The sequence below is a fragment of the Olea europaea genome, chromosome 10 (genome assembly GCF_002742605.1).
Source record: "Olea europaea var. sylvestris chromosome 10, O_europaea_v1, whole genome shotgun sequence".
Lineage (NCBI taxonomy): Eukaryota > Viridiplantae > Streptophyta > Magnoliopsida > Lamiales > Oleaceae > Olea > Olea europaea.
The window spans coordinates 24992620-25006788 of record NC_036246.1 but is presented as its reverse complement, the minus strand read 5'-3'; the positions used below and the strand labels follow the sequence as shown (position 1 = coordinate 25006788).

General features: G+C 35.7%; 2 protein-coding genes across 3 annotated transcripts; both read left to right on the top strand.

The window, feature by feature from the left end:
* Positions 1-2539: 2539 nt before the first annotated feature.
* On the top strand, positions 2540-6881 carry LOC111400441. The gene is made up of 4 exons (XM_023027860.1): positions 2540-2984; positions 6531-6619; positions 6732-6788; positions 6873-6881. Exons 1-4 carry the CDS (start codon positions 2540-2542, stop codon positions 6879-6881), a joined length of 600 nt encoding a protein of 199 aa, XP_022883628.1.
* A 4366-nt stretch (positions 6882-11247) lies between these two features.
* On the top strand, positions 11248-13637 carry LOC111401610 (protein EMBRYO DEFECTIVE 514-like). Of its 2 annotated transcripts, XR_002704059.1 has the most exons (3): positions 11248-11661; positions 13060-13406; positions 13437-13637. XR_002704059.1 is itself a non-coding variant. In XM_023029418.1 (2 exons), exons 1-2 carry the CDS (start codon positions 11353-11355, stop codon positions 13342-13344), a joined length of 594 nt encoding a protein of 197 aa, XP_022885186.1. In that variant the 5' UTR covers positions 11248-11352; the 3' UTR covers positions 13345-13590. The 2 variants fall into 2 exon arrangements, 1 of the variants encoding a protein (XP_022885186.1); XM_023029418.1 differs by having other exon boundaries at positions 13060-13590.
* Positions 13638-14169: the final 532 nt, after the last annotated feature.

Genomic DNA, 14169 nt, shown 5'->3' with positions numbered 1-14169 from the left:
TGAAGGCAAAAAGCAAGTTGACGAAGCCTGACTGTCAGGGGTATCTTGTCAGTCTTATTAGCACCTCATTTTAAGAAAAAATATTGGATGATGTGCCAATAATAAAGGAGTATGCTGACGTGTTTCCCGATGATCTATTGGGTATTCCGCTCGATAGACAAGTGAAATTCACAATAGATTTGGTACCTGAAGCTAGTCCTGTGTCCAAAGCTCCATATCGAATGACACCAAAGGAATTACAAGAGTTGAAGATGCAACTAGAAGAACTTCTAGACAAAGGGTATATTAGACCGAGTGCATCTCCATGGAGAGCTCTGATACTCTTTGTAAAGAAGAAAGATGGTACTATGAGGTTGTGCATCGACTACCATGAATTGAATAAGTTGACGATAAAAAATAAGTATCCCCTTCCCAAGATTGAAGAACTATTTGATCAGTTGAAGGGCGCATCCGTGTTCTCAAAAATTGATTTAAGGTCGAGCTACCATCAACTGAAGATTAAGTCGATCGATATATCGAAGACGACATTTAGGACTCGGTATGGGCATTATGAGTTTATTGTGATGCCCTTTAGCTTGACGAATGACCCTGCGATGTTTATGGACTTGACGAATAGAATGTTCCATCAATATTTGGACATGTTTGTCATCGTATTTATTATACTGATATACTCGAGAGATTTCTTGCAACATGAAGAACATTTGAGGATAGTTTTGGAAATCCTGCGTGAGGAAAAATTGTATGCCAAATTCAAGAAATGTGAATTCTGGCTTGACCGAGTGGGATTTCTAGGTCATACTGTTTCAACACGAGGAATTGAAGTGGATCAATCCAAAGTTGAGGCCATAACCAATTAGCCGAAACCTACATATGTTGGAGAAGTATGGAGCTTTCTAGGGTTAGCCGGCTATTATCGACGATTTATAGAACGATTCTCCAAGATTGCAGGTCCTATGACACAATTGACTTGGAAGCGTACTAAGTTCGTATGGTCGGAGAAATGCGAACAGGGTTTTCAAGAGTTAAAGGATAGGCTTATATATGCCGATTTTGACTATTCCCGATGGTTCAGAAGGTTTTGTGATTTACAGTGATGCATCGAAGTTTGTTTAGGATGTATTTTGATGTAACATGGGAAAGTGATAGCTTATGCTTCGAGACAGTTGAAGCAATATGAACAAAATTCTCCCACACATGACCTTGAAATAGCAGCGGTAGTTCACGCCTTGAAGATTTGGCGCCACTACTTATATGGAAGATGGTGAGATCTACACTGATCATAAGAGTTTCAAATATTTCTTCACCCAAAAAGAGTTGAATATGAGACAGCGACGGTGGTTAGAATTAGTGAAAGATTACGACTGTACTATCACGTACCATCCAGGTAAGGCTAATGTAGTTGCTGATGCATTGAGTAGAAAGAACATGAGATAGTTGTCAGCACTGTGTACAAGATAGGATCATTTAATAAAAGATTTTGAAAACCTGAGAATCGAAGTATTAACGTCACCAGTAAGGACATCGATGAAGTTAGCAAGTTTTACTGTGAAACCGACACTCAGGGACAGAATAGTAGCCGCTCAGAAAGATGATCCCTTTTTGGAAAAGATCAGAACTGATGTAGGAACTAAGAAGAGGAAAGGATTTGAAATAGCTAAAGATAAAGCCTTGATGTTTAAGGGTCGATTGTGCGTGCCAAAGGATGAAGTGTTGAGAAATGAAATTATGACTGAGGCTCACCCAACTCCTTAAGCTGCCCACCCAGGCGGAACTAAAATGTATTGAAATTTGTGTAACACATTTTGGTGGAGAAATATGAAGGGAAAGATAGCTCTATTCGTGTCCAAATGCATGGTTTGTCAACGGGTGAATGCTGAACAACAGAAATCATTTGGACTGTTGAACCCCATGGACATACTTGAATGGAAGTGGGAAAAGATTGCAATAGATTTTGTCATTGGTTTTTCTAGATCAGTGATAGGTCATGATGCGATGTGGGTAATTATGGACCTACTTACAAAATCTGCTCATTTCTTGTCAGTTCAGACAACCTCAAGCTTAGAACAGCTCACACAAATTTATGTCAGGGAGATTATGCGACTTCATGGTATTCCGGCATCTATCATATTAGATAGAGACCCGAGGTTTACTTCAAAGTTTTGGATAAGTCTTTAGAAAGCTATGAGTACCAAGTTACATTTAGTACTGCATACCATCCTCAAACTAACAGACAATCTGAACGAACTATACAATTTCTTGAAGATATGTTGAGAGCTTGTGTCCTAGATTTGGGTGGTAAATGGGAAGATCATTTGCTGTTAGTTGAATTTGCATAAAAAAATAGCTTTCAAGCCACTATTGGCATGGCACCATATGAGGCTTTGTATGGTAGACGATGTCGTTCGCCATTATACTGGGACGAAGTTGGTCAAAGGAGAATTTTGGGCCCAGAATTGGTCGAGAAGACTATGGAAGCTATATATAAAAATAGATCAAGAATTAAGACTCCCAAGATCGTAAAAAGAGCTATGCCGATAAAATGAGAAAAGAATTGACTTTCGAGATTGGAGAGAAAGTATTTCTCAAAGTGGCACCGATGAAGGAAATACTACGAGTTGGAAAGAAAGGGAAACTAAGCCCTAGATTTATCGGTCCATTTGAGATTCTTGAAAAGATTGGGAGTGTGGCATATCATTTAGCATTACCACCGGAACTTTCAGCAGTGCACAACGTATTTCACATTTCTATGTTGAGAAAGTACATTCCTGATTCTAATCATGTGGTGAACGTTCAATCACTGGATGTGCAGAGTGATATGACGTATGAAAAAGCTTCTGCAGTGATGTTGGAGAGAAAGGACCATGCCCTGAGAAATCAAAAGGTTCCACTAGTCAAAGTCCAGTGGAGTAAACATGATGAGGATGAGGCTACTTGGGAACGAGAAGATGATATTTTAGCCAAGTACCCCAATCTCATTAAAACAAGTAAGTTAAATTTTAAGGACGAAATTATTATAAGTGCGGAGAGTTGTAGCGACTGGAAAAAAAGTTGTTTTGTTTCGCTCCAAAATAAAATTTTCTTATGGGACTCAAATATAATCTGAGTTATATTATTATGTCGCTATGACACTTCCTAATAGTCCAAATTAAACTTTGGTCACGAAAGTAAAATTTCGCGTACTTGATTTTCTTAAATTTTACAAAGTGTTAAAATCGCTTTTAAACGACAAATTTTTATGCTAATTTGGTTACATTATTTTTCTTGCGACACACTTTATTTTAATACTACCATTTTGGTTTCCATTATGTAAACTACTTTTTGAAATTGGACAATTTACTTGCATGTTTCATCATCCATCATTTATATTCCAACTTACAATTTTAATGAACTTCCATTTTTGTCAATGCCAAAACCGTCCTTGATCATTCATTTGAAAATAAAATTACAACTCCAATTCTATCCGTTAACTACCCCACTTGCTATATTAACTTCCATTTTGTTTGTTGTTAACTATCAAAAGATATATATTTATATAAATAAAAAATTTTTGCCATTTTATCATTGGGAAGTTACGTGCCCTGTTCATCTGTTGAAGATTAACATTTCAGAGCCATAACCCCCACTTTATTATCTTTTGTAAGTCCATTTTATTTGTTAACTTCCCAAAAGATGTATACATATAAAACTGCCATTGTATATTGGAAGTTAAATGGCACGTACTTTTCAACCATTTGAATACATTTCAAAAGTCTAACCGCCATTTTTGTTAATTTGCTATTGAATTGGGAAGTTAACTTGCATGTCCCTGCCATCCATTGGAGATTTACATTTAAAATATCATAACCACCACTTACATTATTCCTTTTCAACTTCCGTTTTAAAATACATTGCCCGCCACTTCATTTGGAATTAGAAAATAATAATTGTCCCTTTTCATTTTAAAGGCCATAAGATAAATTCGATAACTCAAATTTAAACTCCTTTAGCCACAGTTTCTCTCCCAATTTATTTTGTCCTTTTACATAGATTAAAGAACCTTTAAATCTGGAAATTCTTAAAAGAGGATGCTAAAAGTATGCTGCATTTTATTTCTTTGGACACGAAAGGATATTCAAACTCTAAGCATTAAGGTAGGGGTGTATCGACGCTTTTGTAAATGATGTAAGATTTATATGTTTTCGTTTGCGTTAAACTTCTTATTGTATTACTCATGATGGAATCACCGTTTGGTAGTTTATACAAGATATGAAGAGATGATTATGATAAATGAAATGGGGTTATCAAAACATAAAAGTAAGCGGGTTGACTGATCACCAATTCGTTTGAAATTGACTGTGACACAATCGAATAAAGTTTGCATTACTGAAAATATATATTTTTACCATTTACTTAAGTGCGTCCTACTGAGTATTATTTATAGTACTCATCCCTACAAATATTTTACAGGTTAAGATGGAGGCATGGCAGTGGTTGGCATAGTGGCAAGTGTTCAGCAATCTCAAATGCTTTCAACTTTTAGTAAAGATTTCCATTTACGTAAACATTTTATGGATACTTAGGTGATACTTTTAAAATGTTTTAATGTTTTATTTTGTCTAGTTTTACAGACAATGCATGTTAACGAGAATCTAGAAGTGTTGGATTAAATGTGTATGAAGTTTAAATTTATGCTGGCTTAAAATTTCAAATTTTGTCCTCCTATTTGAAAATGGTATAACTTGGAACATGGTGCACGTTTTATGGTGAAATCAGTGGGGTTTGAAACGTCTATGAGTCTTTTAACAGTGGCTTTTGGAATTTTGTCAAAAACATTATCTATAAAAAAAGTTATGCCCGTTTTATTAAACTGCATCGTGTTGAATCCGAGATTCTTGTCCAGCATATTCGAGCAATATTTTCGTGTTTCAAACATTGTCTTCAATAACCCAAATTTTTATATGTGGTACATATATAAATGCTTTAGTCTTCGGGAAAATTTCATAATTTTTAATAGACATTTGCTAGGCCAAATATATTTTTCTTCCGCTGTTGTTAAATCCGTAATTGTTGAATTACCTCCAAATCTGTTCCAAAATCAAATTTTGCTACATTTGCCTAAGTTTATATGGATAACTACCTTCCATTATATATTTATATATTTAAAAAGATTTCGAATTTATAAAATACTTTGGCTAGCGTCAAAGGGGTCAAACCAAAGAAAGAAATGATTTTTTTTAACGCTTCGGATTCCGAGAATTCGGGGTGTTACACTAGTTATCAAAAAATCCCAGACAAGCGTGAAGATTTAATTCAATAACCGTTTTATGAACTAGAGAAATCAATAAACTAGATAACACAAGCACACGCGGTTGCATTTAACCTAGATAAATATTCTTCCTAAGATTTAATAATTTTCAAAGCAGCAAATTACTAATCCTAATTGCTTCACAAGTTAAATCAATCAAACAATTACGGATTTGAAGTTTAACTAGCTATAGATTGTAGAAAATAACAAATTAGTGTGCACACTAGCAATTAAACTCAACAATAATAAAAATAAGTGCAGAAAAATATTTAATACTAAAAATATATGAATCAAACAATAAAAAACCAGGTGGATCTCATAGTTAATTGTTTGAGGCCTTCTGTCTCCTTCGATCAAATAAGAAAAATTAGCTAGACGTCTTCAATTTTAGAGCCCAAAAGAGAGAAAAGTGATTTGGGAGCGTTCCCTAGGTTTTGGACAAGTTATGAGGGCTTATATATTTTAGAAACTAAAAATTGCTTGTCAGAATATAACTATGGGACCACATAGTTATATGGGTTACAGTCGCATAGAACAATGATTTTCAGCTCAGAAGTTCCCTGGAGGTCACTATGCGACCGCATACTTCAATCATTTTCACGCCAGACAACTTTTAGTATTTTAATCATAACTTTCTCTTCTAATATTCGATTTAGGTGATTTGAGTTGATTTAGGAAGCTAACTTACAGATCTACAATTTCAATAGAAACAGGATGTTTCCAATTCGGTTGTTTACTATGCCAAAAATGTGTTTCAAATAGAGACTAAAAATCTCGAGTATAGCTTTTTCGCCTGAAAGTTGATACATGATAATACTCCAACTATATTTCACCTCTTTGAGTTCTTTCTTCATCCAATCAACCTCTAAGACTCTTGAATCTTCATTTCATTACCAGTCACATCTATGAATTATTTGCAACTTGGTCTCTGAACTTTTACTTTCTTCCATTTTGATCATTTTTCGCTCTTTTTTCTCCCAAATTCCTATTTTCCATCAATTCACAAGCTAAATCCAAATATAAGGGTACTGAGTACATTTGGGCGTTAATTAATCACAAAAATACAATTTTAATGGATATAGAATACAACATTCCATGTCTTATCAATGATCGAAATGTATTGGAGATCAACATTTAATTTGTGCACCATTATCTCTGGGTCAACACCAATCATGTGTGTGTGAGACCAAATGAATTCGTTTTGGTGTTCCATGAGAAACTTGATAAAACTTTGCCTGATCTCTAGTTCTAGCCTTGTCCCCACTTGAGTTTTGTGTTCTGGAAAGTCAGGGTGGATTTATACTTTATCTAGCTCTTCAACATCGAAATGGCAGGGTAAAATTGCTGTAATTGCTATAAAGGACATCAATCAAAGCAAAGTGAATTTTAATAGTAATCTCTAGAATCTCTTTGGTCATCAAGAATATCCCTTTTTCCACATTTATAGAAAAATGGAGTACTTGATGAAATGTCAATGGTACAGCTTTCATTTCATGGATCCAAGGTCTTTCCAAGATAACATTATACACTAAATGTTATCCATTACGAGAAATTAGAAGTGGACGTTAACTTTTTTCTGCATAAATAGGCAACATGATCTTACCCAAAGTGTTCTTTTGTTCACCACTAAAATCGATTAGCACTATTGACATTTTCTTTTGGACTATATGTCCATCCCAAAGTGTTCTATTATACGCTAAAGTATGTTTGCAATGCTGCCATTATCTACCAAATATGTTTGGTCAAGCAGTTGGTGATGTTCAAAGATATGACCAAAGCGTCATGGAGTGGATTTGTAGCTGCATCGCCTCAAAGGTCGTAAAGCTAATGTTTTATGGTAATCTGACTCACTTACTTGGTTTAGATTCTAGCAAAGATAAGCCATTCGACGAGCATGTCTTCGTGTCACTGCCCTTATTATCCCACTAAATTATGACTTGCCGATGATGAAGTTAATAGTTTTATCATGTGTCGGTGGGATTGTTGGCCATTGTTGTCGTCTGGCAAAATTCTCTTTTCCTTTTTCGGTCCGAGAATCAATAAGATATCCTTACTTTATCAGCTCCGCAACTTTCAACTTGAGTGTGATGTAATCATCTGTCCGGTAATGATAGTTTGCACGAAACTCACACCAATTGCTCTTGTCAAGTTGGTTACTAGAGCTTCTCATCTTTTGGATCAATTTACCGTACTACCCATTCCCTTTTTAGCACCATAATTAGTTTTGATGAGCCTATAGAGAGGTTGAATTCAGGGATCCCAACCTTTATCCTTATAGAATGACGATAAATGGTCTGGGCAACTCTCTACACTTGGTGTCCCTCCTGTCTATAGAAGAATAAGCACTTACAGACCATTTCTCTGTCCTGTTTTGTTGTCGTGGCTCTTTTCTATGGGGTTAGTGTTTGGTGAAATTGAAGTTGGCATCATCTTCTCCCCATTTAATCTGGGTTTGAGCTTTAGCCAAGACATCTTCCATTGCACTGCAGGATACTTGGTCAATTCCTTCTATAAATCAGTGCTAGGAAAAAGTCCCTTTTGAAAAGTAGAAACAGTGATTTGTTGGTTGCAGCCAAGAATGGAAACTTTTTCCCGATTAAATCATTTGACAAATTCACAAAGTGATTGCTTCCCATCTACACTAGATGATAGAGATTGTCGTACGTATTTCAAGTTTTTTGCTGCTTGCAAGACTGTTCAACAAAAGTATCAATTAGTTATGCGAATGATGATACAGAATTATTAAAAAGGTTTGTATACCGCTATAAGGCCGGCCCCACAAGAATGGAACTGAACTCATTACACATGTAGGCCTCGTGAAGGTCTCTGGGTATAGTAGCGGTAAACAATCTCTGTCTATATTAAGCTATATGATCGTCCAAATCAGCCATCCAATGATAAAACTTCATGTTAGGAAAGCTGACCTTTTTAGGTAGGGCAGTGTCATCAACAAAGAAAGAGCTGATAACTGGCCACTCTTTTTTATTAGTGCACGCATCCTAGGGATACGTTAAACCATGGATTCAATCCCTACTAACTTTCATGCGAACTCTGAATCCTTTCCATTGGTATGCTATTTTGTTGTATATCTTCCAACCCTTTATTCTGCGATTTGGCAAATTGGAAATTTGAACCATTGTTCCTAAATCTATTTTAGTCGATTCAAGGCATCAACCTGAATGGAGTTTGGAAACAGGATGGACGTACCAAAGTCCGATCGGATGCCAATGATTCCACCATTTATTGAAAGTCCAGATTCTCTACAAGGATGGTAACATTCTCCGCGTCTAGCCTCTTTAATTTTTGTGAATTCTGCTTTGTCAACTCAATGAGTTGGGCTAGTTGTGAAATTTAGCTAGACGAATTGGCAAGTTGAAAATGTGTGGAAATAGGATAAACAACACTCTGGTGAATAGTTTTCGACTAGACTGGCTAGATTAAATAGGCTGGTTGGATAGTTGTTAGCAAAATGATGGTTGGATGGGTGGGACGGGCCAACGGTATAGTGGTTGTAGAGCGGTGATATGTCTTAAGCTGCTCCCTATTGCCTTGTTCTGTCCACCTCCTGATGAACCATTCGTTTTAGTTCTTGATGATCCATTTTATCCAAAGCATAATCAGTAGAGCCATTCGCAAGGTAGATTTCAAAAGTTCCTAACATGGTGATGGTGATTGATGAATAATGTTGGTAAGAACTCCATTCGTAAGAATGATTGCTAGGGCCCCACAGCAAGCTGGTAGACTTTAGATTCTACAATTGAGAAAATTGGGTCGATTAGGCCACCATCAATCTTGTAGAGATCAGAGATAAGTATAACAAGAAAGAATGATTGTAAAAGATCTTAAAAAGACACCTATATGGTATCGATCGAAGGCCCTCCGATGGTTTAGTCATTAAAGCTTGTCGAGAATTACATGAATGCTAGATGAAAAGTAAGAAGAAATAATTCAGAGTAGAGTAGATTGGATACCTGAATGTTTGGCTGGCTACAAAATTTATAGGAGTGGGATAATTGTCTGGGCAGGATTGGCAAGGACTCTGTGAGATTTTTTTTGGTTGGTTGGAGCTAAATCTAATCAGATCTATTTGATTGAGATACCTAAGCTATTTACAGATAACTCCTACTTGATCTGATCAAATCATAAAGTGATTTATCTTGAAGATCAATTATTGGAGGTTTCGAGTTAACACGTGGATTGTGGATCATCCATTCAGATCAATTGGCATAACGAGTTGGGCCAAGGATAGGGCATTTATTAAGTGGGTGGTCTGTGGGCCTTATTTTAGGACTTGGGCTAGTGAAATAGTTTTTACTACTACAATTTCTTACCATATACCCAAGGTTCACCATTTCTTCAAAATTCATCTCCACCTAGGGTTGTCTATAGGAATGGTGGTGCCCAAACTCTAATTAAATTCTTCTAAAAATGGTTATTGTATCATACCTGTAACGAGAGTTTCAACTTAGGAATGGCAACGATTACTTTGGGTTGGGTCAGGATCATGGTCAAAGTAGTCATCCTCACCCTTCCGTCCCATCAGATATTTTTTATCTCCTTATCCTACCCAAATACTTGTTTAAGACATGGCGAAGGGGTTTGAGGCAGGGGTAGGGACATGGACATGGACAGGGACATAGTAAGTCCTTGTTTACTGTCCAATTTATTTATTTATTTTTATATTTTATGTTTTTAGTTAGTGAAAATTACTATTTTCAAATTGTAGAAAAATCATGTTTCCTCTAAAAACCATGACAATTATTTTCATTTTTATAAGAAAAAATTGTATGTTGAAATGAATTTTAAATGAGACGAGAACCATATTTTCGTACAACCCATCTCGGAGCAACTATCCCTGTCCCATGTACTCGATTAGGCGGAGAATCCCGTCCCATTTGGTGTGGGGCCTCACAAATATCGGGTATAATAATTTATTATTATTATTTTATTTTTTTTATCATCAACCATTGTTGGAAGAGTTCTATGAATCCCACCTCATTGTGATTTGCCAGTTTCACCAACCACAATCGAACTTGTGGTCCAAAATTTCTGATTCGAATCATAATTTAAATTATTAGGAGTAGCCTCTAGGGCCTTCACTCCACGAACATCGTCATCAATGTCTTGAATTCATAAGATTAAGCCATCAAACCCATGGGAAAACCTATGGTCTTTGATACCAAATAGCGTAAAAGCCCAAATTGAAGAACAGAAAATCAAAACAGCAACTTCATGCTTACTCGCAAAAAGAAAATAATTGGAAGTGCAAATGAGTTCGAGGGAAAATTCTTTCCTTTCAGTTAAAACCTAAAAGTTCCCAAGTGCAACTTAAAGCATTAGATGAATTGAACAACATCATTTTTCAAGTTGGTTTCTAAAAATTATAAAATAATAAGAATTGATAAAAAGAAATGCTAAGGAAATAACGAAGCGTGTTTACAACATAACTTAAATTTCTTGAACTTAGTTGTTGGCTTTTACTCAATCTTTATACCACTCTTATCGCCGTTTTTTCTGCATCAGTTGTTTCCATCATTAGAAGGATTCGACCACGACCCAAATCGGTGAGAAGAAGCATAATCTTCTTGACATATCATCACCAAAAAACCTTTCTTATAATTACTCTTGTTGTTGATTTTAAATGATGACATCGTGACGAAAATATGTCGAGTTACTTTAACTGAGATCAAATTACAAAATAGATACTCGATTGAACAAAATTAAAAGACAATTACGTCATTGATATTATATTAGAAATATTGTTGTCGCAAATGATGAAATTTACCCAACTACTTTATTAACATTGGATATTATCAAACACCACATTATTTATTTTAATCACAATTACATATTCAATAAAATGAAGAAAAAGAAAAAGAAAATCCACGAGATAATTTCAAGTTGTAGCAAATGTGTCCGGTTCATGTCCATGGCCCATGGTTCAGTCTCTTGTGGCCCATAAACCCCATCTTAAATTTCAGACCGGGCGTACTCCAATTGTAAAACCCTCAAGAGAAAGAAGCAGCGAGACAAAGGTAGGGTTTTTCGGGCAGCTCGTAAACGCGACAATGCCGGATGAACAAGCTTCAGAGTCCTCGCAAGACATGAAATTTGAACGGGCTTCCGCCGCCGACCCCATAACGGAGGCCTCAAAGAACAGTGACGGAGATGCTGTGAAGCGCCCCCGGGAAGACGATGATGAGGAAGCGAAAAAACAGAAGAAACCGAAGGTCGACAATGAAATAGTGGAAAAGAAAGAAGGGTCGGAGTCGGGAGGTGTCAGTGTGGGTCCGAAGACATTCGGCTCATCCGAGGATATGTTTGAATACTTCTATAAGATTCTTCATTTCTGGACTCCCAATCTTAATATCAATAAGGTAAACTTAAACTCTGGTTTTTCTTAGTTGTTTTTATTTCCGGTATAATAAGTTGGGCTTATATTTTTCTGTAATTGGAAATTTTGCGTCTTTATCCTGAAAAAAATCTGTAAGCTCTGCACTTGTTGGTAATTCTGTCAAGAAAAAATGTTTTACTTGTTTGAATCATTGATGTCGGAATTGGAAATCAAAATGTGCGATTCTAATTTGTCTTAAAAGATTTAATATTTGAAATTTAATTCTGTGCCATAGATATCATAAGAGTAATTGAAATATAAGTAGCATGCATTGCATATGCAAGTTTTGATCTTTTGGTCTGTTTTGTTCCGGCTGGAGATTTGAGGATGACATGCATTGGATTGCAAATTATATTGTTTTGAGGGGAGAAGAAAATTACATTGGAGAATGATTATGATGAAATTATATACGACATGTGCAGTGTGCTCTTGGAAATGATTATGAGGTAGTGCTTATGTTCGTTTTGGAGGTTACTGGTTGGTAAAAACTAGAATATGATTAGGATTTCGCCATTCTCGATTAGAAGATCGTAAGCTAATCTCAGGAGTCTGAATCATGTGTTTTGCATTATCTTCACTTATATGATGTTTTCCATGGGTGAATTTACTGTCTGCTTCAAATAATTGTTGTCAAAGGATTAAAGTTTGTGCTTGGATATTTGGTTATAATTGAAAGTTGGGACGGAGGAAATTGGCTGTGGATGCCTGCAATTAACCCAAAGAGTAAATCAAAACACAATGCAAGAAGAAAAACTAGAAAATGCAAGACACCAAACATACAATGGTTCGATCAAGAACTGATCTGCATCCATGTTGAGCTCCATTGTAGAAGTTAATATGGACTGAAGATCTGGAACAATGCAATTTTGTGTACAAGACTTCACTGAAATCCTCGCTGATTAGCTGACTCTGCAGCCCAAGGCTACTGTTTGACAATCAAGAGTAGTCAGGTGTAAGGGATCTGAGGTTAAAAGCACTTTCTCACCTCAGTTGTCTGACTGTAGCTTCTAGGAATTTAATAATTTTCATGCTTATTTACGTACCCTCTGTTTAGGTATCACCTCTGTCAAATTATTCTATATTTGATCATTTTGGGCATTATTCTTTTGTTCACTGTTCTCAGTTATGCCGTTGACATATCATGTTAGGCAATGGGAAGGGATCTGTTTCCGGATCATCAGATGTTGTGGAGATTTTGGACATAGTTTCCTAGTATCATAAATGAGCTGAAAATTGAGTTTTCAATGTTGGTGTTCATTTTGTTGTTTTCAGCAACATGTTCCAAACATAATTTAAGTGCAATAATGAACACACGATTCTAAATATGTAGTGTGAAATTGGCTTGATCTCAAAGTTGGTTATGTTTATCATTTCTCCCCAGTATGAGCACATGGTGTTGTTGGAATTGCTCAAGAAGGGTCATTTGGAGCCTGAGAAAAAGATTGGTAATGGGATTGAAGCATTCCAAGTCCGATACCATCATCAGTTCAAAAGTCGATGCTTTTTCCTCGTAAGGGATGATGGATCTATTGATGATTTCAGCTTCAGAAAGTGTGTGGATCGCATACTACCCCTGCCAGAAAACATGCAAATAAAACACGATGTCAACAAAGCATTGCGCGGAAAAGGAGGTGGCCGTGGACGTGGCAGAGGAGGAAGAAATTGAGGTTGTTGTCTCTGTTTTTGTTTTCTATCGACTTAAGTAACAGAATTTCGGGTCATAGAAACGCAGCACCTGCTTCTTTTTTTCCTGAATCGATGTACTATTGAGTAATCCAAATTCTGGCTTTTGATGCACTTCGATTTTTTTTTTTTCTTTTCTTGGTGAAATATAAGTGTTATCTCGATTGAGTTAATTGTCAAGATTTTCTCAGTAGCAAGAAGTTCATTTAGCACAGAACTGGACAAGAAATTCTTCTTTGTTTCTGGTATAAAGAGTACTCTGTTTGACGATGTTCATACGTATGAGTGTTGAGCTCGAAGTTGGTGTTGTGGCTCTTCAAATATTACTCACAAAAGAAGTGTGGGAACTGACTTCGGGCTTAACATTTAGGATCTGACTTTGATTATGAAATTAATATATGCTTCGTCATTTCCATTTGTTTTGCAATTAGCATAATTAGTGTTTTCTTAAAAAATAGGTTTGTTTTTATTTTCTCACAAATTAAGAAAATGTAATTTTTGTAGTTAGAAATATAAATTGTACTCACATTTTTCCTCATATATCCTTACATTAAATAATGGTTTCAATATGAATAAATAGTAATATACATTTACTAATAATAAAATAGATTAAATAGGGGGTATGTTAGAAAACTAAGAGAAAGTAGCTTGTCTATCACTTGGTTAAAAAAAAATAAAACAAAGAAAATATATCTTTATGTGACGAGAAGTGTAATAAGTAATGAGTTTTACGTAATGTATAGATAAAAGTTGGATAAACTTTGTGGTCTCACGTAATATGTGAATAAAAATGATATTTGATTAACTT